Here is a 27,471-nt window from a genome sequence, read left to right as displayed (position 1 = left end):
TTTAGGTCTTTATTCCACATGAAATTAATTTATGCATGTTGTGATATGGACAGTTATCCCAGAACCACTTATGGAATAGCCTATCCTTATTCATTGTGAAGATTCCCCTGTCGCATATACGATTTCCATATGTGCATGGATGTGTTTCTTGCCTTTTATTATAGTCCATGGGCTATTTGCCTGTTCTTGCACCAGTGCTCCACCACTTTAATTATAGATGCTTCTCAACTTATGATGGGGTTGTGTCCTGATAAACTCAACACAAATTTAAAATACCATTAAGCTGAAAATGCATTTAATACATCCAACCTGCCAAACACTATAGCTTAGCCCAGCTTATCTTAAGCATGCTCAGAACACTTACATTAGCCTACATTTGGGCAATTATCTTGAGTTCCATCTCAAGAGTAATTGCCCTCTTTTTCTCACTAGAAATAGGAGACACAGATGGGCATTTTGTAGACATGATGGGAGATGAAAACACAAAAGACAATATCCAAAAAACCCTAGCAACACAGTGTCAGTTGTTTGTCCTGTGATCGCATGGCTGACTGGGAGCCATGGTTCACTATCGCTGACCAGCATCAGGAGTATTGTACTGTGTATGGCTAGCTTGGGGAAAGATCAACATTTAAAATTCCAAGTTTGGTTTCTACTGAATATGTACCATTTTCACACTTTCATAAAGTCAAAAAATTGTAAGTTGTACCATTGTAAGTTGGGGATCGTCTGTACTATGATTTTACATTGTCTTGGAATCTGGTTTGGAAGTTACTATTTATCCTTCCTCCCCAACAATGTTCTCCTGCAAAATGGTTTTGGCTGTCTGTCAATGTATCTTACCTGTGATTTTGAAATCAGCTTGTCATCTTTCAGGGAAACCTTTTTAGGGTTTTATTAAAACTTCATTGCATTTATAGATTAATTTAGAGAAAATCGACATGTTTGCTACTTCAAGTTTTCTGATCCGTGAACATGGTTTATTGCTCCATTTGCTTACCTTTTATTTACCTTTATTGAATTATTTTCAATAAAGTTTTATTATTTTATTTTCAAAAGTCACACACATCTTTTTCTCTGTGTTTCATTTATTTTGTTACTTTAATATTTTTATTATTACATTTTTAATTTATTACTGGTAAAGAGAAAAACAACTGGTTTTTATTAATTGATCTTAAATCCAGCAATTAATTGACTTCAAAGTATTTGTATTTTCTATTATAAGTAATCATATTTTTTAGAAATAATGATTGTTTTGTTACTTCCTTTATGATTCTCATAATCAGAATTATATAGCGTTGTAGTAAAATAGAAGTAGATTTAGTGGCATTCTTGTCTCATTCTCAACTTTAAAGGAGTGCTTCAAATATTTCACCGCCATACATATATTTAAAAAAAAAAAACTTTTGCATGAATGGGTACTGAATTTTATGAAATGCTTTAACTGATCACATGATTTTTTTACCCTTTAGTCTTTTATTGTGGGAAATTACATTTTGAATATTAAGCCATCCTTGCATTCCTGGGATAAATTCAACTTAGTCATTATAAATTTTATCAAATGAAGATAATAATTTTTCCTTCACAAGATACTTAAGAGAATTATATAAATTAAAATACCAGGATCTAGTACAGAGAAAGCACTCAGCAAATGTTAAGTATTATTTTCTTTAAGCATTGCTGGAGTCATTTTGCTAAAATTCTTTTTTATATGTTGTACATCTATGTTTATAATTAAAATGGGCCTGTACTTTCCTTTCTTCTACTGTTCTTGTCTGGTGTTGATATCATGACTATACGAGCCTTGTAGAATTAGAGAATGTACTTTTTAAATTATCTGAAAAAGTTTAGATACGATTATAATTATTCCTTGTATATTTATTCTAATTTGCCTATAAAACTAAATGAGACAGTTTTTGCTTTTGCTTTTGTGTGTGTGTATGGGGGGTTGATATAAAAATGCTGATACAGTTTTCTTATTTGATATAGAAATAGCCAAATTTTCCATGCCTTTAGCTCTCAAGTATAAATCATGACAACACTCTGCTAATGTCGCTAATTTTTCTCCAAAAGGCAAAACCTTTTACAATTTCCTTCTAACTGGTAGAGCTCAGAAAACACAAAACAGACAAATGGAATCTAAACAATTTGAATAAAATGAATTTGTATTTACATTTAATGTAAAACTAAACACTATTATTTATATATAACCATCAATAATGAGAAGTAGCAAAAAACTGGCTTAGAACTATTGAAATATTTGCTTTAGGGATAAATACACAAGGTCATTTGACAAAGTCATAAAGGAGACATTTGGTTTGAAATCAGGGATAGACATGTATAATACAACTGAAAAATATGATCAGTAGAATAATATTAACCAGTGTAAGAGGAAGTCACTACTGGTACACAATAAGGGTTGCTTGGCCCCCTCTGGCCTACTTTTTCACTAATGTTTTAAAATGAAGGTAGAATGGTTCTTTTCATTAAATTTACAGATGATGAGAACCTCAGAAGAACTGCAGATACATTGAGATGGAATAATCATTATCTAATAACTTAGCATATCAAAGCAATAAGCTGAGTCTTTTAAGAAGAAAGTGTAAAGAGAGAAAGGTAAGTCCATAAGGCTATCAATGGGCATGTGATCCATGTTAGGTAAAACAGAGACAATGAGAGTGGATATGGAGTTTCTTTTGCTTAATTGGTATTTATGGTGATATAAGCTGGAAGCTTCAGAGGCCCATAACATGGAGCATGAGATGAAATCTATCCACAGGAAGCATAGATGAGTAATGAGTAATGACTTTTGGGACCACGATTGAGCCTTGAATTAAACCATATGGAAATCCTGATATATTCACGCACTTTTCAGTCATGTGTTCCAGTGAGGAGTTCTTCCTCCTCTTCCTCCTCTTCCTCCTTTTCCTCCTCCTCTTCCTCTTATTCCACCTCCTTCTCTTCTCCTTCTCTCCTTCTCCTTCCTCTTCCTCTTCTCCTTCTCTCCTTCCTCCTCTTCTTTTCTTCTTCTCTTTCTTCTTCTTCTTCCTCCTCTTGTTCTTCTTCCTCTTCTTCTCCTTCCTCTTCTTAATCATCATCATCATCATCATCATCATCAAGTGCTTAATATAGTATTTGGCATAAAGAGAGCACAAAATAAATTTGGTATTATTGTTGTTATTGAATGGATGACCATTTGGTGGAGATTCAAGAATTGCTTGGGTAACTGAGCAAAATCATGCTTAATGTCCCGACCTAAGATTCTACACTTCTATAATTCTAGCCTTGTAAAAACTTAGATTAAATCAAATAACTGCAATACTTTAGAGTTTTCTGTAGAAGTAGGAAAATGGGAGAATGAAAATTAGAGATAATATAAGCCAAGGAGGAAGTTCTAATGGGGAGAAAACTTTAGGTTAAGAAAAAAGAAATCTTAATGGTGGCTTCTAAGGCTACATGGCAGGGGATGGATACAAGACAAAGATTTGCAGAGCAGAAAACTTACTACTCAGAGACAGCAAGATCACTTTTGCTTTGAACCTCAAAGTTTGATGTGCTCATGTGGCTGATTGTGGAGTTTTACACACGTATCTGTCCTAAAAATCTAAACCATGAAATATGTAGCCCCAACCTTTTAGGTCAAATTATCATTTATTTTATGGTAATTTTCATTGTGCCAGATTAAATAAACCAAATCATGTGTGTATTTCAAATGTTTGAAGTGAACTGAGAAAGTGTATTTTGCATTTCAAAAGATTTCTTTGTCATCGAAAGTGAATTTCAAAAAAAAAAAAACCAAAACAAAACCCAAAAAACAAACAAACAAACAAACAAAAAACAAACCCAAATATATGACCTAAGTTCCTGGCAGCTGCAAAGAGACAATTCAATTTTTTTTTTCACAAATTAGTTACTTGCGAGTCTCTCATGGATTTAAAATGCATGGTGGCTATAACTGTTTGTAATTCCTATAAAATCTGTTCCAAATATGTATCCAGGGTGGTGAAAAAAACAGAGTTGCTTTTCTGGACTTTTAGCAAATTTAATATCATGTAGAAAGTGAAATTAGCAATTCGATCCCGTGGCTAAAGAAAATGAGAAATGAATGCTATCAGCTAGTAATATCAATAACAACTCTTTACAGGGGAGCGTCTGGCAAACCATTGGGGTAGCTGGTCAGAGGGGGGAGGGGTTGCTAAGTACTCTTCTTGGGAATGTTTGGCACAATGAACAAACCCTTAGTCCTGGGCAGGCCATAGGGTCTTTTGAGGACTGGAGGACCAATTTGTCGCTAGCCTGATTCTTGGATCAATAGTGAAGCCCAGGAAAAAGAGAGTTTTAGATAAAACAGAACTGTCTTTTTGATGGCAAACTTGGTAACACAGTTTGGCACTAGGAGCCAAACAATTCTGCTCCAGGGCCTGTCTACTAAACTGAAACACAAAAGAGAAAGACAGATAGATAGTCTCCTTTATCCTGCCACAGGCTGCCACATGGCATTAATGGACTGAGAACTGGTGGCTCCTGAAGCTTCAAGTGGAATAGCACAAAAGGACAGACAGGCAGGGTACTGTGGAATGGAGTCTGTTATTGAGATCTTAATGGTAGCAGCTACAGAATTTGCTGGGCTCAGGATGGTGGAGGTGAGCACCACCACAGCATGTCATGCCAGGAAACAGGGAGGAAATCAGCATAGGTTTGTGCTCTGGTCTGGATACTTCAGGAAGAGAGCAAATGTAGAACTTCCTTGGGAACTCTAAGAAATACTTTGTCTAGGAGCACTTCACAGGAGTTTGATGCTCAACTTGAGCATGTGGAGAGGAGGTGTCAGTAAAATGTAATCATATAATCATTTTTATTAATGAGAACTGGGGACATTTGGGTGCATATCAAATAATACCACATATTCTCCTCTGATCCCAAATCCAAAAAAAAAAAAAAACCCAAAAACATGGTTTCTGATAGATCTGAAACCAAAGGATAAAACACAAGGCAAAGAGAATATTTTGAGTAGACTGATTTGCTCTCTTTCATTCAAATGTGAAACAATTCATAGAGGTGATCTCATTTGAGTTTTTATAATAGCATTTAACACAATTATAAATCAGTCGCCAATCATGTTCACATTTAAGAAGTCTTTACACATTTTTTGGTGTGTTTCATCTAACATTTCTTGCTTTTGGAAACCAAAAGAACAAGAGGTTTTCCATCTGCTACCAAGAGCAGTGGGGTACATTCCACTCAGTACAGACTGGCTCTCTACAGTAAGCAGTCAGACAAGGTGACCGGAAGTACAGAAAACAGTTCTCCTAACTGAGAGATCTGAACTTGGAAAGAAGCTTACAACTCAGCTAAGAGTCCAAATAATTCATCTGCCTGGTGAAGAGACACAGACTCAGCCAACCCAAGTAACCTTATTCATGTTCACAAGTCAACTAGTGGCAAAGTAGAGAATCTAACCTACCTCTCAATACTCTAGGTCTCACTTTCCACAAACCATAACTACTTCACAAAAATACTTTTAAATGACTCCTAAAACATGTCCCCCACTCAGCCTTCACACTGTACCTTGGAGTATGCTCTTTACTATAACCTCTGTGTGATCAGCCAGGAGATCCGCCTTGGTAATTGCAGCCAGAGACAGGTAGTTGGACATATTCCTGCACAGTTCCTTGTTGCCTCTGTGGAGGAATTTCACGGCAATGGGGATGGCTAGTGCCATCACAGGGGGCCGGTTGTAATTCTGAGGAAGTGTAAGAAAACAACAAATAATAAGTGTCTCACTATTCATTCATTTATTGATTCATCCAAAAAAATATTTCTCAAAATGCAGCTGTAAAAACAAAGGCCCCGCCCTATTTTCATTGTATTTGAGAACTTTGAAAACTCTTGTTCTTATTAGGAAGACTTAAAGGCAAACAGGCTGTTAAGAGCATAGGCTAAGAAGGCCATGATAGGCAAAGTGCAGGGTACTAATGAAGCAAAGAAGGAGCACCTAATCCAGTCTGGGGGAGGGGGTTGGTCAAGAAAGACTTCATGGAGGAGGTGATACTTTAGCTGAGACCTAATAGATGAACAAGAGATTTCTGGGTGATGGAAAGAAAAAGAGTGGGCAGAAGGAAAAGAATAGGTGAAGGCACAGAGGTAAAAAGAGAGAGCTTGTGCATTTGGGGAATTCTAATATTCAGTATGGCTGGAGTGTGGTGCACGTGGAGAGGTAAACAGGGATTGGTTTTGAGAGGTCTGGCATGCCATGCTAAAGGTTTGGAATTGACTCAAAGGTCACTCTGACTCCAGGAGCCATTGATGAGAGGAATAATTCATCAGATTTATACTTGAGAAAATAACTCAAGGAATGTTGAACAAGTTCCTTTCAGACTGTATCTTAAAAACTAAAGTTTCAGCTAATGAAATACAGGAGAAAAAAATGAATGAACATAATAACTAAAAACTAAAGGAATTCTGTATCTTAAAATAATTCTTTTTGATTTACTTTGTGACTGAACATCAATATCTAACATATAAAATAATGCTATTAGCATTTGATTACCTAATTAGAAAATAATATTTGGAAAATACAACATGTTTTCTTAAAAGTGAATGGTATGTCTTCACTGCCATCTAACATTCTGACCATCAACCTCACTCCTTAGACTAACTCTAAGGCAAAAGTTGCACAGCACACGTGTGTTTGGGGAGCTGGCTCTACATTAATATATTAGAAATAAAAAGTGGTTGTTATTCTCTAACTGCTCATGTGAAAGGTGCTTTTATCTTCCCACCATGGATTATCTCCTCTATTACTTTCCACAATTCTAGGTTTATGATAGTGTTCAGTAAACATCTGTCAAATTGAATAACTAATAAAAAATGTAAATCTATTGTTATAGTTGTCATTGGGACTGTAATATGGTAGGAAGGGAGGAGGGGCATGGGGAACCCTGCTCATTCCTATTCCCACTGCCAACGATGGCTTGGTATGAGCTAAGTGTTCCAGCACCATTCATTTTCAGGGCTGGTTGATTGGGCAGGGGAGTTGTCACATACTACTTAGTAGATTTCAACTTTCGCCATTTCAGGTAATTCTAATGAAGACATTAACACCCTTGGCTTCAAAAGTGTTCAAATGGCTCAAACATTGACCAGAGAATCACATTTCCCTGGTCCAAGTGATAGGTTCAGAAATGGGCAAGCTACCCAGTTATAATTAAGGAGCCGTTAAAGAGCTCTGCGAAAGAGGTTCTGTTTTCTGATAGATTCAAATTGAAAATGAAAGATCAAGTAGCTGCCTCCATCTTGTGACCTGAGAAGGCAGGAATCTGTTTCAGATTCAAGGCCATATGGATATATCTGAAAGACAAGTTGAGAAAAACCAAGTCCGGGTGATATTATTTGAGCCTCAAGCATTAGGCTGTGCCTTAGACCAATTTGATCTCTAATTTTTTTTTTTTAAGTGAGCTAGTTAAGTCTCTTATTCTAAAGTTTTCCCCCCTCCAAGCTTCTAGAAACAAAAATAGACCTGATAAATTCTTAATTCATTCCTGTAGTTCCACCTATTTTTCAGACTCAAGGGTCAATCTGACTTCTGAGCAGAAAAAATAGATATTCAACAACCTGAAATCCCCCCTTTAAGTCAGCCATGATGAAAGCTCTGACCTTATTCCTTGGTGACAAATCATGCTTATATAGCACTTCCACTCGCTAGGTTTCTGTTCTAACTTCATAGAGTTCCTAACAGGATCTGACTATCAAGACCATGGCCTGCAGCTTTACTTCTCTGATACCAGGCTTTGCCTTTATCTGTCTCCCTCTTGGTGAATTTAACTGGACCTGACTGAACTGGACCATTATTGATATGATGAACTATGAGGCCTCTCAGGGATGTTGACTACTCCCCTGCCTTCAGCTTGGTCAGCCATACAACATTCTTTGGATCCACTTAGGGATTATACTAATGGATTTCCAAAAGGCTAGTACATTATGAGGCATGCCAATTTATTCATCCACAGTGAGAGTCTTTCCCAGGTCACACCTAAGATATCCTTTTCACATCATTAGGATACCAGGAGCCAGATTACTAACCGGAATGTTCACTCATAAGCGCAAGATCAGACTGGAGCAAAGAGAGATCCTGAGATATGGTTCATTTAGACCATGTGAAAACTAAAATAACACTCTTGCCCTAAAACCCAATCACCATGTCTAGTGACTGAAATTTTCTCATTATCAGATTTAGTCTCCACCTACTTTTATTCCACTGCCCTCCTGCCCCCCCAGGCTGGGTAAATGTGCCAAAATAATGACCCCATGCTGAGCATTCTCTTTTTGTTGACATACTCTTCAGACATGTGATGTTTAGGAAGGCCAATTAATTTGTCCATTTTCTCGATTATAATCATATTCCTTCCCTGTTCCCTTGCAGTTATATTCATATTACTTCAATTAGAGCACAGGGTGTTTCTCAAATCCCTCAGTTTTACTATACAATTCCTTGGGTTGCCCCTATAGATAGCCAATCTCTCCATTACATGTAGTTTTTTTTTTTTTGCTGGTTTAAGTTTTAAATGACACATCTTTGTCCCTGCGATGGCAGGTCAAAGCCCTAGTTTGGAGAGTGGAACACAATCACACAATGCTTCTCAGAGCTTTCCCACGAAGAACTACAGGCTCAAGTTTACTCTACCTATTTTATATCTTCCGTCAAGAACAACTTGCGGCTATAGGGGAGGTACATGTCTTCCATTGGAGGACTCTGTCTCCAAACAATTTACATGTAATTTACTGAGAAACCATACATGATGGCATGGGAAGTACGATTCAGGTGTTCCTAACTAACAGTCGATACAGACAGTGGAAATCAATATTTCCAGCAACTGGTGTTTTGCACCTTGGGTGTGAGCTAACGCTTACCAGCAAAAATGAAATAACAGGTTGTCTTAGCCAATTGGATCTCTTTTTTTTTTTTTTGCCATAATTCTAGATGTTTTTGAGAAAAATAGTAGGCAGCTATTAAAGTCTTTAAAGTGTGGTTCCAAGTGAATTATATAAAATCTCCCCCCACATGTATAATGTCATTATTTGGGGGAAAAATGCAAAATTTTAACACACTCAATTTTTCTGTTTTCCTTCCATACATGTCATCTGGAAATCTCTCAAATGATGGGAGAAGTAAAACATTAAGCAAAGAACAAATAGTTCATATAAACACTAAGGAATTGTGACCAAAGACTCACAGTTTCTAAACAGTGTCCAGACACTTCCCAGTGTATTAAGAAGCCACAAGCATTGCTGACAGCAACAGGATGCAAGTGAGGGGCTGGGAGGCCAAGATAAGCCTGGACAGACACGGGTCCTAGGCCCTGACAGGTACTATATAGCCTCCTTCTAACAGCTGAGCTTTGCTCTCAAGTGAAGCAAAATTAGTTGCTAATGCAGATCTTAGGCCTGTGACATTGTTTCATCACTAGGATTATTTGGATCACAGGAATGCTAATGGCACACATGCAAAGAAAGCCCTATGATTACTCGCATAAATAAATCACTTTAGCAGCAGCTGTTAATGCCAGAGCCTATGATAGATCTTGCTCCTCGGTTCAGATGTGAACATGTTGGTATGTGTATCATCTTACACACAATTTAGTACCTAGTACTCAGGGAACAAATTTAGTGAAGTACAGCGTAGAAACAAAGACATGTTCATGAAAACAGTTATATCTGGCTGGAAAAGCAGAACAAGAGGCCTTTGTTCTACGGATGCCAAGAATTATATTTCTAACTAGATTAGCACCAATTTAAGGTTTTGGTGGAGTTTTTCCTTTTGAAAATAAACTTTGGGAACATTTCCCAGTGTTTTAAAATTGAAAAGAATAAAGCTAAGTAGAAGAGATATCTATCTGAGGTGATAGCCACTAAAAAGCTCTTTGGCTCTCAGGCCTTGAATTCAAGTGAGTGCCATAAAATAGTAATCTCAAGAAATAGTAAACATCATTTACTAAAATAGTTATTTTATGGTTATTCATTCCACATCATTGATCAGATAATTAAAATAAATTTGGATTTACAAAGACAATGTTTGTTCTTAGCAGCATGGCTATATATAAAATCTAAATGGCACATACTCCTGAGTTTTCCTAGTGTATTTTCTATCAGGTAATGAGAGACGAGTCTCAGGAATCTGGAGATATGTGTCCCAATCTACTCCTATTTCCACTGTCTCATATGGCATTAATTGAGAAATTAGTACCATGGCCCATTCTGGGGAAAAGGTTATCTCGTGTGGAAGCCAGAAAGCAGTCACGTCTCATGAGCTATTTGTTCATTCATTCATTCATTCAATAAATTAATATTATTTTGAGCATCTACTGTGTGCCATTCACTTGTTCTAGGTGCCAGGATTATATCAGTGAATAAAACAGAGCTTATATTTTGGAGAGGAGGAAACAGGCAATGAACAATGGCTTTAAATTAAATCAATAGCTTGTTATAAAGTGTTGAGTGCTAGTTTAGAGTCTACTGTAGATGATGCTAATGATGATATCAATCAGAGTCAATATTCATGCAGTACTTCCTGTGTCCTAAAGATTTTATGTCTATTTTTAAATGACTGTTCATTTAACCCTCACAACAAACTCAGTAGGCAGGTATTCTTATCATCTGATTTTAAAAATGAAAAAATGATGGCATAAGAAGATTAATTTGCCCAGTATCACACTGCAAGTAAATTACAGAGCTGGGCTTATCTACTGAATCAATTTCTAGACCAACATAACCAGTCCTGTCTCTAGAGTTACAATGGAAATGCTCTCAAAACTGTCCAAGGCACTTCAGATGCAATGCCAGCCAGGGGCAGATTTTAAATCTTCATTCAACATTAATTGGAGAAGAAGAAATAAGAAAATTAAAGTGTAGAGTCAAAGAGAATGGACAATAGGTCCCTCTATAAAGAGGAAAAATGGATACTTCCTGATTTTCCTATAGTAGATTTGGGGATCATTCCTATTCTTCCTTCCACCCTCCAGATAACCCCCTTGGGCAATCTTCCTCTTTATAGGTGTCATCAACAGTGTGAGCAGAGGTGGAGAAAGAAACAAAATGCAGAGCTTCCTTGACAATAGCTCTGCTAAGTGATTTGGTTGGGGAAGAGGCTGTAACTAGTAGTGTAAGAGTGAAGCCAGGCGCTGGCTCTCAATGTCAGGCTGGTAGTCCCCTTGATTCTCTAGAATTTCATTCTAGCACATCAGCCATAATTTCAACCTCTTTGAGGTGCATTTAATTTTTTTCAACCCTCTTCACATTTAGATTTATTTTAGAATGTAATATGATTTGTAAGGGGGCATTGTCCCTTTCAGAATTTTTCCAGCAGCAAAGAAATAGATATTGGTCAACTCCATATCAAAATCTAGTCAGAGAAAGCCACGATGAAATAGGTACTTCTGGATAATGGCTAGACCACACAGGGTGATTGCTTTTGTAATAAAAGATGCTCTCCATGAGCAGCAAGTTTGTCACATCCATTTTACAGGTGGCAGAACAGAGGCTTAGAGAAGTAAACTAAGTTCCTTTATTTATATAAGACCAAGAGCATCTAACTCTAAGACCCTCAAGCTCTAAATCTCCTTGTTATGCTACCTCTCAGCATTTCCTAAGTGAGTCAGAATTTCAAACCAGGAAGTGATCTGAGAGATCATCTGGTTCATTCTTTGTTTTTTATTTTATATGACAGGTTGAGAGGCTTATCTAAGGACATGAGGTGAGTTAGTGAAAGCATATCACCCAGGGCAAGAGAAAGCAGAACTCACAAGTGCATACTACACACCACCTGTAGTGATTTTATATTGAGGAAGTTATAGGAGGTGAATTCTGGAATTTTAGAAGTTATTTTAAGGTTAATGTAGCAAATTCATAAATTTAGGGACCAAGAAAAGAAAAGATTCAATGTAGTTACTCATTCAAAGAGGAATAGAAATGGTCCTTGAGGTAGGCTGGAGTGTAGGTTGAAAAGGAGGGGAAATAAGACAGAAAGTTTCTGTTGTGAGTCAACATATATAAGTTTGAAATGACAGTGAAGTGACTAGGGGTAAAAATCAAGTGGAATGGACAAGGACATGGTAAGAACTGATGGGCTCTTGCCGGATGCCGGGATGCTTATCTGGAGAAGTGGGGGAGGTGGAGAGGAAATCATTCTTTTTATATGTTGTACCAACTAAAAATGCTAAGGATGACTTTTGAAAGTTAATCTACTGTTTTATCTTACTGAAAAAAACAGAACAGAACATGAGTCATCTGGTTCTCTACATGGTTCACACAAGAACCCAAATTACAAGTAGGATAAAATTACCTTTTCAGTATTTACCGTAGGCCAAAAAAGTTCTCCTTAAAATTCGACGACAGCTAAATGCCAATGCCGCAACCATAGCCTTGCCTTTAGTTACTGTGGCTGATTTCTAGGAGTATATCCCCAAGGATGGCCTGGACAAATCACTGACTTTTGGGATAAAAGGCAAGTTTGCCTTTAGGACTTCGCGCTTTCCTTTCTAATACCATCTGCCTCCTTGAAGGACACACTAAGAAGACCCTATGCCTACACTGGTCCTATGGGCTGGAGTTGTCCACTTCTGTGACTCCTTTGTCCCTCTCAACCAAGAGGCCTATCTCTTTGCTTTTTTATCTGTCCCTTTCCAAAATATCAGTGCTTATCCTCATAGCCCTTCTCTCAATAATCTTACAAACTCATTTACATTGAGTCATTGATCAGCAGTAAGTTTAGCATTTTTATCTCTCAAAATCAATTCACTTCCCCTCTACCATCCCCACCCCAAAATTTTAGGTAGAAGACATAATGCCTTACCCAAAATTTGGGGCACTTTGAAAGGGCAACCTGCTTATAATTTTCTGACCTTGGTTTTATCTCGCAAATCTAGACTTTTGCAAAAGCTGTTTTTTTCTGCTTGGAATGTCCTCTCACTCCATCTTTTTTATCTGGTGAAATTTCTGCTTATTTTCTATAACTCTTTCCAAAAGTGATCTCTAGAAAGTCTTCCTGACTCTCTAGAACTGTGCTAACATAGGAGCCACTATCAACTTTAAATGTAAATATTCCAAATTAATATCTGCTAAAACATACACCAGGATTTCTGGTCAAGATGGAAGAGTAGGTGAATGTTGTGCTTGCCTCCTCTCATGACCACATTAAAATTACAACTAAACTACAGTTATTGAGAATCCCCTTAAGTCTAGCTGAACAGAAGTCTTACAACTAAGGAAATACAGAAGAAGCCAACTCGAGACTGGTGGAGTGGGCTGGTCTTAGACGCATATGGGGCAGTTAAATCATGAGTGATATCTCGGCTGCAGAGTTTCTCCCTGAGGAGTGAGGGATCCCAGACTCATACCAGCCTGGGAAGAGAAGTCTCCAAAACTTCTCTTCACAAGGCCTCGCAGTGGAGATTGTGGCTGAGTGAGATGGAAGGAGCCTCCATCAACCTGGCTAACACTGGTCACTCTGCCCTGGTGATTCCGTGAAATCCCACCCCACCCAAGCTGAAAGCTTTTTTATACAAATGGCTTGTCTTGTTGTGGACTCCTAAAATCTCTCAAATGTTCACAAAACTCAAATAAGCAGCATCTGGCATCAGCATGCCCCATACCTCTTGCTGAGCAGCCCCAAGCCTGGCACTAGTGGCAGCCAGCCTGTTAGTGGCTTGTCCTCTCTAAGCACCTCTAAGTCCAGTGTAGGTGTCTGCCATCTGTGATTTGTTTGGTGGCTCAAGCCACATGGCACTATGAAGGGCACAGGCTTTGGCTGAACTTGGCCTTTGGTGGAGCCCATCTCAGGAGGCCCTGAAGTTGACACACATAGTGGCTAACTTCAGACAAAGCTGGAGCACCACCCAGGGTTGCATCCAAGTTCAACACACCCATAGGGCAGACTGGGAAGGCACCACAGCCCTGCTAAAGTAAATCCTGTTCCATAGAGCCAGCCCCTCACCAGCCAGACTTCCTAACCAATCAGCCTGAGGCTCAATTCCCATTGACATGCAAATAGCAACCAAGGCTCACTACAAACAGAAGGCACACATAGTGGCTAACTATGTACATAAGGCCACTCTACTAAGACTGGGAGACATAGCACCTAGTACATAAGGCCACTCTACTAAGACTGGGAGACATAGCAGTCCTACCTAATACATAGAAACAAACACAGAGTGGCATCCAAAATGGGGAGACAAAGAGGCATGTCTCAAATGAAAGAACAGAACAAAGCTCCAGAAAAATAATAAACAAAATGACACAAGCAATCTACCAGATGCAGAGTTCAAAGCACTAGTTGTAAGGATGCTCAATGAATTGAAGGGAAGAGAAAATGAATTCAGTGAGGACTTTAATAAAGAAATAGAAAACATAAAAAGATGTTTTTATAGAAAATATAAAAAGATAGAAAATATAAAAAAGAACCAGTCAAAAATGAAGAATACAGTGAAATAAAGAACACATTAGAAGGAATTAACCAGAGATGAAACAGAGGATCGAATTAGTGATTTAGAAGATAAGGTAGCAGAAAACACCCAATCAGAACAGCAACAAGAAAAAAGAATCTAAAAAATGAGGAAAGTTTAAGGGGCCTCTGGGACAACATCGATCATACCAACATTTGTATCATAGGAGTATCAGAAGGAAAAGAGAGAAAGAGAGGAATTGAAAACCTATTTGAAGAAGTAATGATCGAAAACTTCCCTAACTTGGTGAAGGAAGTAGACATATAAGCCCATGAAGTGGAGAGAGTCCCAAACAAGATGAACCCAAAGAGGCCCACACCAAGACATGTCATAATTTAAATGCCAAAAGTTAACGACAAAGAGAGAATCTCAAAAGGAGCAAGAGAAAAGCAGTTAGTTACCTACAAGGGAGCTCCCATAAGAATGTCAGCTGATTTCTCAAAAGAAACTTTGCAAGCCAAAAGGGACTGACACAAAATATTCAACGTGATGAAAAGCAAGGACCTATAACCAAGATTAATCTACCCAGCAAAGCTATCATTTAGAATTGAAGGACAGATAAAGAGCCTCCCATACAAGAAAAAGCTAAAGGAGTTCATCATCACCAAGTCAGTATTCAAGAAATGTTAGAGGGACATCTTTAAGGAGAAGAAGAAAAAAGATAAAAAAATATGAATAATAAAGTGGCAGTAACTACACATCTAGCAACAATTACTGTAAATGTAAATGGATTAAATGTTTCAATCAAAAGATAAGAGGGTTGAATGGATAAGAAAATAAGGCCTTTACACATGCTGCCTACAAGAGTCTCACTTCTGATTGAAAGACACTTACAGACTGAAAGTAAAGGAATGAAAAAAGATGTTTCATGAAAATAAAAACAAAACAAAAAACCCTGGGGTAGCAACTCATATCAGATAAAATAGACTTTGAACCAAAGGCTATAACAAAGGACAAAGATGGACTCAGTAATCCCGCTTCTGGGTATTTATCTAAAGAAACCCAAAACATTACTTTGAAGGGACGTGTGAATCCATATGTTCATTGCAGCATTATTTATAATAGCCAAGATTTGGAGAGAATCTGGTGTCCATTAATAGATGAATGGATAAAGAAGAGGTGGTACATTTATATCGTGGAATATTAATCAGCCATAAAAAAGAATGAAATCTTGCCATCTGCAACAACATGGATGGACCTAGAGGGTATTGTGCTGAGTGGAGTAAGTCAGACAGAGAAAGACAAATGCCATATGATTTCACTTCTATGTGGAATCTAGAGAACAAAATAAACAAAAACAGAAACAAACTTATAGATATAGAGAATGTTTTGATGTTTGCCAGATAGTTGGGGTTGGTAGGAGTATAAAAGGGAAAGGGACTGAGAAGTACAAATTGATAGTCATAAAATAGTCATGGAGATATAAAATATAGCATAAGGAATATAGTCAATAATATTGTTATAACTGTATATGGTATTAGATGGTTACTAGATTTATTGGGTTGATCACTCTGTAAATTATGTAAATGTTTAATCACTGTGGTGTGTACCTGAAACTAATATCATATTGTATGCTACTGTATCTGAAAAATAAAATATTATTTAAAAAAATACATGACATAAAACAGTATAAAAATATCTCATTAATTTTTATATTGAGTACGTGTTGAAATAATAATATTTTGGATATATTGAGTTAAGGAAAATATATTATCAAATCAATGTCATCCATTTCTTTGTACTTCTTTTTAATATGGCTATCAGAAAATTTTAAATAATATAGGTGGCTAGTGTTTGTGGCCTGCATTCTATTTTTGTTGGTTAGTGCTGCTCTAGAATCTAGATCAATGGTTTTGAAATTCAATGGGAGCTGGAGTGTACAGTTGACTTGTGAGTTACTGTCTGAATGTCTGTAGAGTGGCACTTTAGAGTAAAATAATCTGTGTTTCTAATGTATATCAATAACATACTCCAGATAATCAGTGAAGAACAGATATATTAGGTCTTTGTTGTTATAGCCAAGCTGCATTAATCTCTCATTAATTTTGTCGAAATCCCCCTTTCTCCCTTTCCATCCCAAATCTTAAGAACGAAAAAACACAAAAAACCAACCAAACAACCATACAAACAAAAACAGTGTAATAGAGTCTTTTTGTTCAGTTGGCCAGTCCCTGGACTAAGGAGACAAAATGAAATTTGTTCCAGTTAAGCAATGACAACTGTAAGAAAAGGAGAAGAAATGAAACTAATATTAGCTGCCATACACAGTGCCAAACTCTTTAACAGAATCAGGATTTCCCGAATTGTGCTAGTGGAACCATAGTTCTGAAGGCTATTCATAAATGTTGTGTTGTGGGTAGGGAGGGGAAAGAAAGCTCCATGGTCAAATCAGAATGGAAAATGCTGTACTAAACAGCCTTTCTTTATTGCAGGACTTTCCAGAGCCTTTAATATGCTACGAAGGATTGTGATAGCTCAAAAGGGAAAATTTGAATTCAGTGTTTATCAATTTATTTGACTGCAGAATTTTTTCTTTGAGAAATACCTATTAATATCATTGATTGATAAAATTTGTCATAGACAATGTTGCTTCACCTGCATTTTACACAGAGAAAACTGTGGCTTAGAAAATTAAGTGACCTGCCCAACATTTCAGTCTTACATAACTGATTTTTGGCTGAGCCAAAATTCCAAATTCACATTTTTGCCAAAAGAAAGAATTTAAGCATGATCAGAACAGTCAAATATAATTATGGATAATTCATGATACATATAGATATATACTTAAAAATGACTAAGTTACTTTTCCCCACATATTCCAAGCTCATTGCCCTTTAGTTCAGTCTCCACCCCGTCTTTGGTCTCTCTGAATAAAAGTTCTCCTTTTCTGCGTTTCCCAATATATCTCATCTGAATCTTGGCACACATTGCTTTACTTTTAACATTTTATATGCACATGTCTTTTCTCTCCAAACAAATTAGAGCTAGCTGTGGTATTCCTTTGAACTCCTCATAGTGTGTCTTGTATACAGTAAGGGCTTGATAGAAACTTCTTGGTTTCTTAATGACTAAGCCTGTCTGGCTTAGCTATTGATGGTTTGTGGTGTCTTTTTACAGTATCCAAACACTTCAGAAACGTTGGCTCTTGGTCAGAAACATCACATGTTCTCCTAACCTGCCAAGCCAGTAACAAATAGTGTGATGTTGAACACTGACATACCTGTAAAATGCAGCTCATGATATCAGAGGCGATTTTTGCGTGGGGAGTGTCTTCATCTTTCCCAGAGGGTCTTAGGTTGTGTTCCAAGCAGGAGTCCCATAGCCCCACGAGGGCCTCGGCATGCTTTTCAATTGACTCTGTCTCTCTGATGGCTGTTGTGATTCTTGTGATACAGATTTCAACCACTGCCTGGTCATTGTTATTGGTTTGGTAATCCTATTTGGAAGAAAACTTTCATGTTAAATAGTGCTCTGGAAAGTTATCCTTCAAAGCACCAACAAAATACAAACTCAGTCATTTAGCCAACGAGTATGTCACACTGAGTACTAAGAAGTGATGCTGTAAAGCTCAATACAATAAGTGCCTTCTTTCTAGATGAGACTCTTGTGGAAGAGCCTAATTTGCACATGTGCCAAAATGAAGCAGGTCTGTGCTATCATAGATACATGTATAGGTTACTACGAGAATCCAAAGGAGCATAATTATTCAATTGCAAGTGAGTTTCATCTTCAGACTATTTTGGTTTCTAAGTCTATTACAGGTCAGACTTTACTTTTTTACTCTGACATGTCAGTAACTTTTGTGAAATATTTGAAGTTAACTTTTAACTTCTCATCATAAGCTTTCTTTTCATGTACACAATAGAACATATTATTTCATCTATCTTTTCTTCAATTCAAATAACTACAAAACCCATTTTTTTCTTCCCCAACCAAATTTTCCCCCATTCCTCTATTTTAAATCTTCCTCAAATAGCTAATTATCTTTATTAAGAGATACATGACCCTTCGAAACGTCTAAATGGAGGCTTTAATTGGGAAATTAGTCTGACTGTGAATTCTACATGGTGGAATGACAAACCTGAAAGTACGACAGAGAAGGCAAGCACTGAAACCTCACACCATCATTTGCCCTTAAAGTTGGGAGTGATGTGGCTTTTGTCCTACTACTGCAAGCTCCAACTCTAACAATCATTTTTTACTGTTATAACTAATGCTGCAGTAAACATCTTATGCATGAAACCTCCTCCAAATTGTAGATTATTTAGAGCCCAGATTCTCCAGAAGTGGAAATTTCTGAGGCAAAGGACAGTAACACTTTTAAAGCTCGTGAAAACTGCTTAACTGTTTCCCAGAAAGATCTTACCGATTTATACTCTCGTCAGCTGGGTGAAAACATGCTCTGCCCATTGTACCTTTGCAAGGACAAAGTATTTTTGTTTTGCTAATTCGATCAGCGAAAAACAATATCTCATTGCTGTTTTACTTGGAATTTCTTTGATCAGAAGTGAGGTTGAATATTTTCTCATGTTTATTGGCCATTTGTATTTCTTCCTTTGGGAATTGCTCATTGTATCTTATGTCTATTTTTCCTTAGATGACTTCATTTTTTGGTCCTCCTTTGGTGTAGTATCTCTTTCTCTTAAATTAGCATTTCGCATATTGCTTGCAAATATGTCTCCATGTTCTATTATTTTTAGTTGTACTTTTTACAGCTATTTATTGACATGATAGATTTTTAGATAGTAAAATTGGTTGGTCTTTGGGGATTTAATTGTTTTTTCTTTCTTAAATTAGAAATTTAAGCTGTTTAAATCATTATTTTTTGAAAATGAAATCCATGGACATGGTATAAAACTTCAAAAGATACAAAGAAAGTGTTCTCAGTGAAAAGTTAGTCTCCTTCTCAGCCCAGTTCCCTTGCTTAGGGGAAACCAGGCTCATCATTTTTTCACCTACTTGACAGAGGCATTCCAAATGCGTGCAAATATCCATCTACACATTCACTTTTTTCTCCTTAATTCCTATTGCAGCTTTTTTTCCCCACATCACCTTTTCCTTATCAAAGTTTTAATAAAAATTTACCTCTATTTTTCTAGATTAAAAACTTGACAAAACATTTAATATTTGTTATTTTAGAAATTAATTTCTTAACTATTCACTTTGCTCTTAAATCTATCTGGTATTTATGAAAGTAAGTAAAAATGTACACTGTATTCTGAATAGCTAATCTAATTCTCCCACCATCATTTACTGAATAATTCATTTCCTAGTAATTATTTTATACATGTCAGATTCTATTTCAAGCCTGCTTTTTCAGTTTGCTTGTTCCATTTCTCAATTCTTTTACAATACTAATTTTGCCATTTTTTAATATAAGCTCCACAAAGTTTTGAAAGTCTTTACTGGTATACTGCATGTATTTACTGTTTTTGTCAATAAAATCTTTGTTTTTTCCTCATTAGAACTTTTAGTTATTGCTAATTAAGTCAACCTACAGGTTTTTTGTATTTATTTTATATACAGATATTTAACTCCACTCTTCCTAATTTTGATAATTTTTCAGATCATTCTCCTGGATTTTCTAGAAAGATTTCTGTTTGTATCTTTATCTTTTATATATCTCAAGGCTTATTGAATCAGCTGTAATTTCCTAAGCTATTTCACATAAGAGTGATAAAAGCAAAAATACTAGTTTAATTTCTGATTTTAGTTTCTCATTTTTTTATAGAAAAATTTATTCTAATGCAGGAAAATACTGTAAGTGTTTTATATCATATAGGATGCATCACTTTCTATTTTCAAAGTTCATATATTTGTTTTAATTTTTTTTCAATGCCCTTTTAGCATCTATGTAGGTAACCATTTTTTTAAAATCTGGTTTATGCATATGAAGTGTTATATTACTATTTAGATGAAATTTCCAGATATTAATCCACCTTCCCATTCATAGAATGGACAACACTAAATTTGATGAACTGTTTTAGTATATTTGTTTTTACTTCCCTCCTTTGTTGGTGAGTGTATCCTTTATTTTAATGCAGCAGAATTATTACTTTTACCAGAACAAGATCCTGCTATGTAGCATTTATCTTTATAACACACAGTGAGTTACATATATTTCCTTCTGTAGTTATAATTTTTACACATTTATTCCACAACCACTTAATACTGTACAACACAAAAGACCACATAGTTACTCCCTTCTTATTGTTACATTCTATATTGGCATCCCTGCTAATAATTCTTTATATTTATATCACTTTTTCCACTTTTAAAAGCATACATATACACTTATTTATTCTATCATTCTAAGACTCTCCAAAGTCAAGACATGAACAATACTAGCAGCAACAACAATAAAAGCTGTCCTGGAGCCAATAATATTGCTGGAGTTTCCAGCAGAAGCAAACTACTTTGCGGGGCAAAATGCTCAACTCCAGCCATTCAGTATTGACATGGTAAAATTCTATTTAAAGTGAACTCAAAAATCCAAAATTATAACACACAAGGAAATAAGCCAATATGAGCACATGTAAGCAGATGAAACTTAGAATAGATTCGATATTCAATAACTTCAGGTAATGTAATTATTGATTATATTATGCAATCATATGTTCAAAATGATTTAATGTATAAAGAAAAATAATTTTTTTATATAAACAAAGACCAAATCATGTTTAAAAGGACCAGAAAAATGTTAAAAAGAACTATATGAAATTTTCGAAATGAAAATTTCAATGAATGGATGAATTAGTGGATGAGATACAGCTAAACAAAGACTCAGTGTATTAAAATACAGAGCCGAGGAAATTAAAACATAATGTATCACATAAAGATGGAAAATACAAAGGTTAAGAGATGTGGAGGATAAAATAGAATAGAATATGAAGGATATGAGAGGAAATGATTTTTATCTACTTAGTTTAGTATTACATTACCGATGCCTAGAATATTGCTGAAAGATAGGAGATACTAAAAAATATTTATATAATGCATAAATGAGTGAATAAATAAGATTAAGATTTCCAGAAGGAGAGATTAGATGGAAAATACAATATTTGATACAATATTTAAAAACTTTCCAAAATTGATAAAAGGTAAAAATTCAAACTAACAAAATACAATGAGGTTTGAGTAGGAATATACAAATAAAGCCGCTTTTAGACACATAATAGAACCACAGAACACCGAAGATACAGAGAAAAAGTAGATTAGGTATAAAGAATGACAAACTGACAGCAAATTTAGTAGCAACAATAGTAAAAATTACTGAGAAATAAAAAGACGGCCAATCTAGAAATTTACATCTAGGTAATTCAAATTCAAAATTAAAGTCAAAGTAACAACTTTTTCAGAAAAAAGAACAAACATTGAGAGAGTTTATCACTAATAGATCTCCACTGAAAGGACTTTTAAAATGTATCCTTCAGAAAGTGGACACTTGGATACGGAAGGAAAAAAAAAGATGACAATGAAATTAAAGAACAATGAGAAAAGAAAAAGAGAAGTAGTTGGTACCCAAAGTAAACACTGGCTGAATTTTTAAAAAGTCAGTAATTTGAAATAGTTTTGGTGGTATTAAACAAGGTGAAATAAAAGTGTTGATTAGTAATAATATAAGATAGGCATTAAAGCATTCCAATGTTTTTATGGTAATAGGAGGAAAATAAAGCTATTGAATAACTTTAGACATAGTTATTTTAATTCTACAAATGTAAGAAGGTGTCAAATATAAGATCTTCCATTTTTAAGAAAGAAAAAAGACTGCCATGCCAATTAAATTGTGAGTTACATCATTCCTTAAAGAGAATTCTATGCAAGACATTAAATGATGGTACTAGCCTCTAATTTCCTTGAAATTCCTTTCATCTCTTACAAGGGACTTGCCTGTTTTTCCTCTTTAGTTGCATTACTTACTGTAGTGTAAAGACAGTCTTTGACCAATATCTCGGTCACAAAAGAGGAAGTTCTCTTTTAGTCTTCATAAAGCTCTCAGTTGTTGTTTTGCAAGAAAATGTGGAATTTCTGTCATTCCCCTCAATAATGAATATTTGGTTCACTAATATAAAATTTATATTCTGGTGCTTTCTTTCCATGCCTTTATGCATTGCCAATAAGTTTTTGAAAACATTTTAAATTGATATTTAATTCAATATTTGTGGTAACAACACACCTAATTCAGTTGGAATGGCAACAACATGAGAAGGAGAAGAAGAGCAAGAGGTTGAGAACCTATTTGAAGAAATAATGATGAAAAAACTTCCCTACCCTGGTGAAGGAAATAGACATACAACCCCAGGAAGCTCAGAGAGTCCCCAAAAAGTTGAACCCAAAGAGGCCCACACCAAGACACATCATAATTAAAATGCCAAAGGTTAAATACAAAGAGAATCTTAAAAGCAATAAGAGAAAAGCAACTGGTTACCTACAAGGCAGCACCTATAAGACTGGCAGCTGATTTCTCAAAAGAAACTTTGCAGAACAGAAGGACTTGGCACAAAATATTCAAAGTGATAAAAACCCAGGATCTACAATCAAGATTATTTTTATCCAACAAAGCTAGCATTTCGAGTCCAAGGACAGATAAAGAGCTTCCCAGATAAGAAAAAGCTAAAAGAGTTCATCAACACCAAGCCAGTATTACAGGAAATGTTGGAGGGACTTCTTTTTACATAAAAAATATGTAGCAAAAATCTGAATAAAGAATGAAGATAACTACATATCTATTAACAAGCAGTTCAAATGAAAAAGAATTAAATGCTCCAATCAATAGGGAGTGTGGCTGAATGGATAAGAAAACAGAACCCTTGCATATTGCTGCCTACAAGAGACTCACTTCAGGTTAAAAGACACAGACTAAAATCTTGTATGCCAAGTATAACTGAAAAATAAAAAATTATTATAAAAAAATTAATGAAAGAAAAAAGATACTCTATACTCTAATTATTAAGCTAAAAGCTTTTTAAAAGAGACAAAGCTCTGAAAATACTGATAAAAGAAAATACCATTGGAAAATACTGATAAAAGAAAATACCAGTGGAAAAGATAATTTAAATACGGATGCAGTAGAACACAAAAATAAGAATAATACAAGTAAATTTATGCCAATAAATTTGAAAACTCAGATAAAATGCATAATTTCCTAGAAAATGTTTTACCAAAAGTGATGAAAGAACCCCCTCCCCATTTTCTTTTAAGAAATTCAATCAGTAGTTTAAAAATATACTTAAAAAAACGACAAACCAAAAACACCTCATGGTACCCAAAGGTTTTTACAGCTTTCTATGAAATCGAAGAACAGGTCATCACAATCTTATAAAACTCTTATTGACAATAGAAATGGAAACAACTCCCAATTCATTCTACGAGGCTAATATGTATAACTAGATCCCAAACCAGGTAAAGACTGTGGAAGAAAGGACAATCATAGGCCAATCTCATAGTTCAAAAATTCTTTTAAAAATCACAAACACGATTAGGAAATATATTAAAATAAATGTCAAATTTCATTTTACTCCAGGAGTGCAATAATAGTTTTATATTTTAAAAATCTATTACTGCAATTCACCACATTAACAATTAAATGGCAAAATAGAATTATCTCAGAAGAGCAGAAAAAGCAATTGATAAAATTAAACAACTGTTAGAAAAACAGGAAGAAAAAGGAACCTCCTTAGTCTGATAAAGGGCATTAAACTAAAGCCTGGAACAAACATCATATTTATATTGAAAAGTCAGAAAACTCACTTTAAAGAATGAGAAAAGGATTCTTGCTATTCCCAGTCTATTCAAAATTATTCTGGAGTGCTAGACAGGACAACGAGATAGAGAAGTCAAACAAAAGGCAGAGGATTGGAAGAGAAGACTCCAACCATCATTATTTTAAGACAATGATTGTATACATAAAAATGTCTAAAGACTGTTTCTCTCATCTTAAAAAAATTTTTTTTAGACTCCCTGATTCTAATTACTGCTCCATTTCTCTGCTCCTCTTTATAGAAAAATGCCCGGAGTTATCACTGCTTACTTTCTTCAAGTCTTCTCCTTCCATTCTGTCTTCAACTAACTCTACTCCAGCTTTCACTCTACTCCAGCTACCCAATGATATGGCTTTTGTCACATCACATGACCTTCACATGACTGAATCTAATGGTCAATTCTCAGTCCTCATCTCACTTTACCTATTAGCAGCATTTGACATCTCTCTGTCCTTGATACAGTTTCTCCACTTGGCTTTTGGGATGTCATGCTCTTCTGACTTTCTTCTTCCATCACCAGACTTTCTCTCCATTCTTTACTGTTCCTTCATCATCTCCTTGACCTCTGAGCACTAGGCTCAGTCTTTGGATTTCTTACTTTTTTTATACTCACTCCCTTGGTGATCTCATTTAGTCTCAAGACTGATGAGTTCCAAGATGATGTTGTCCAGCCCAGGCTTCTCTCCTCAACTCCGGACTCATATATCCAACTATCTTCATGATGTCTCTACTTAGGCATCTGACAGCTCATACTTTACATGTCTTCAGCAGAACTGTTGATTCCTTCTTATTCTCCTCCTCAGATTTGTTCCTCCTTCAGTCTTCTCCATCTTACTTAATGACAATTTCATCATTCCAGTTTTTCAGGCTAATAATCTTTGAAATTCTCTCTCTCTTTCTCTCCTCACCCCCACCTCTCACCTTCCTCTTCTTCCTCTCTTTACATACCACATCAGCAAATTCTGGTGGTTCCACCTTCAAAAAATATCCAGAATCTGAACACTTCTCACCAACTCCATTGCTCCATAATGGTCAGTCTCTGTTCTTATCTTGATTATTGCAGTAGCTTTTTAATTGGCCTCCCTGATTTTACCGTTGCCTTTCCACAGACTCTTCTCAACATAGGAAAAAGAAAGTCAGATGTTGTTCCTTCTCTGGTCAGGACTCTTCAATGGCTGCACAAGGCCCTACGTGATCCAGCCTCTACTTCCCTTCTGACTTGTTTATGACCTTCACGCTTCGCTCCCTCTGCTACAGCCACACTGACTTCCATGCTGTTTCTCAAAAACTCTAGGTTTCCCTTAACCTCAGGGCCTTTCTACTGGATGTTTCTTTTGCCTGAAATGATTTCCTCCAGGTATTCACAAGTATTAATCCCTCATCTCCTTCAAGTTGTTTAAATGTCAGCTTCTCAGTATGTCCTACCACCTCTGCCCATTTAAATCTCAGGCTTCTAATTCTTTGTCCTCTTCTTACTTATCTTCTTCTAATATGCTATGTATTTTCCTTATTTGTTATGTTTACTTTCTGTCTCACTCAATTAAATGGATGATGGCAGAGATTTTTTTTGGTCTATTTAGCTCAGTCCTGTATCCTCAGCATCTAGTACAGTGTCTGGCACATTGAAGATGCCTAATATATTTTTTGGATAAATGAAAAAAATTATAGACAAATTATTAGGATGAAAAAGAGAGTTGAGTGAGTTTACTGGATATAAGATCACTACACAAATGTTATTTCTATTATGATCACATGAAAAAATAGTTGGAAAATATAATTTTACAAAGGATCTTATTTATAATCAGCTAAAAAATATAAATTATGAATCGAAAAAATATATGACAAAATCATTAAGGAAAAATTATAAAACTTAATTAAAAGATACTTTAAAAGACCTAAATAAATGGGTAGCTATACAGTATCTACAGATAGGACAGTACCATAAAGATGTTAATTTTCTTTAAATTAATCTATAGACCAAATGCAATTTCAGTGAAGATACTGACAAAATTATTCATGAAACTTGAGAAACCTAATATAAAATTGTTAAAGAACAAAAACAAATCAAAACAATTTTAAAGAAGGAATTGGAAATATCTGTCCTACCAGATACCAATACTTAGTATAATAAAAGGTGAAAGGCAACCTACATCTGCAGTAAGAAATATGCAATATGCATAAGTGGCAAAGGATTAGTATAAAATATACTAATATATTTAAACAACAATCAGATACTGTTTCACTTACATTGACAAGAACTTTAAAAATCTTCAATTTTTAAATTGACAAGAACTTTAATCTTAAATTGACAAGAACTTTAAAAACTTCACAAATAAGCATTGGTGAAGATATAAAGCCACTGGAATTCTCCCACATGACTGCTGGGAGTATAAATTGGTAAAACCACAATGGAGAGCAATTTGGTGGTATACTAGAAAGTTGTAAGTATTCAACCCCCACTCCCAAACAGTTGTTTCACTCCTAGATGCGTACACTAGAAATACTAGCACAAAATTGCCAATTATAAGAAGGTTCACCATAGCACTGTTTAAATAGTAAATGTCCATCAAATGACGAATGGATAAACAAACTGTGTCATAGTTGTGCAATGGAATACTCTATGCCACTGAAAACAAATGAATTAGAACTGCATATACCAACACAGCTAAACTTCAAAAACATAATATCGAGCCCATGGCAGCATTTATATAAAGTTTAAAAACATAAACTATAACACTGTAAGTAATTTTGAGTCATGGATATGTAGCACAGAAATAAAACATGCATAAATAAAACATGCTACAATAAGCATATTAGTTACCTTTGGAAAGAAAGAGAAGAAATAGAAATTGACATGAAGGTGATTTCCATTTTATCTAATTGCTTAAATTGAGTTATTTTCGAGCGCCTAACATTTTTATTGTTAAAAAGTTAAAGAGAATTGGAAGGTGGGTGCACCAATTAAGTATGGGTGAACATCATGGAGAAGATGGGGTTGGGAGTAGGAGAAGAAGATGAATTGAAAAGGTGACAATCTCACCCAAAGTAGTCTGGGAGGAGAGCCAAGGGAGCAGAAGAAATGATTGTTAGGTAAATGTATTCCAAAAAGGACTTGAAATTTGAAGTCAAAACTTAAAGGAGCATTGGGGAACTTAAAGAGATTTTGAGTGAGAAGTTACATTTTCAAAACAAAGCACGAATACCAGGTGCTGCAG

The 27,471-nt window shown here is 35.6% G+C and overlaps 1 protein-coding gene across 18 annotated transcripts in view; it reads right to left on the bottom strand.

Annotated features, from left to right (window-relative positions):
• The window catches only part of VEPH1 (ventricular zone expressed PH domain containing 1), a 184,503-nt gene that overhangs the window by 143,650 nt on the left and 13,382 nt on the right, over positions 1 to 27,471 (bottom strand). For 17 of the 18 annotated variants that reach the window (XR_005651754.1, XR_005651753.1, XM_039857868.1 and 14 more), the window contains 2 exons: positions 17,716 to 17,931; positions 5,569 to 5,743 (listed from right to left, as the gene is read on the bottom strand). Coding sequence is in view for 16 of the 18 variants with exons in the window: in XM_039857868.1 (XP_039713802.1) it covers positions 5,569 to 5,743; positions 17,716 to 17,931 (391 nt within the window). In the remaining 2 variants the exon portion in view is untranslated. Of the gene's footprint in view, positions 1 to 3,058; positions 3,123 to 5,568; positions 5,744 to 17,715; positions 17,932 to 27,471 lie in introns of those variants that run through there. The other variant, XM_039857881.1, reaches the window with a different exon arrangement.

The sequence above is a fragment of the Pteropus medius genome, unplaced genomic scaffold (assembly GCF_902729225.1).
Source record: "Pteropus medius unplaced genomic scaffold, Ma_sr-lr_union100, whole genome shotgun sequence".
Taxonomy (NCBI): Eukaryota; Metazoa; Chordata; class Mammalia; order Chiroptera; family Pteropodidae; genus Pteropus; species Pteropus medius.
Note: the sequence above shows the minus strand (reverse complement) of the source record. Positions and strands in the feature narration are given on the sequence as shown.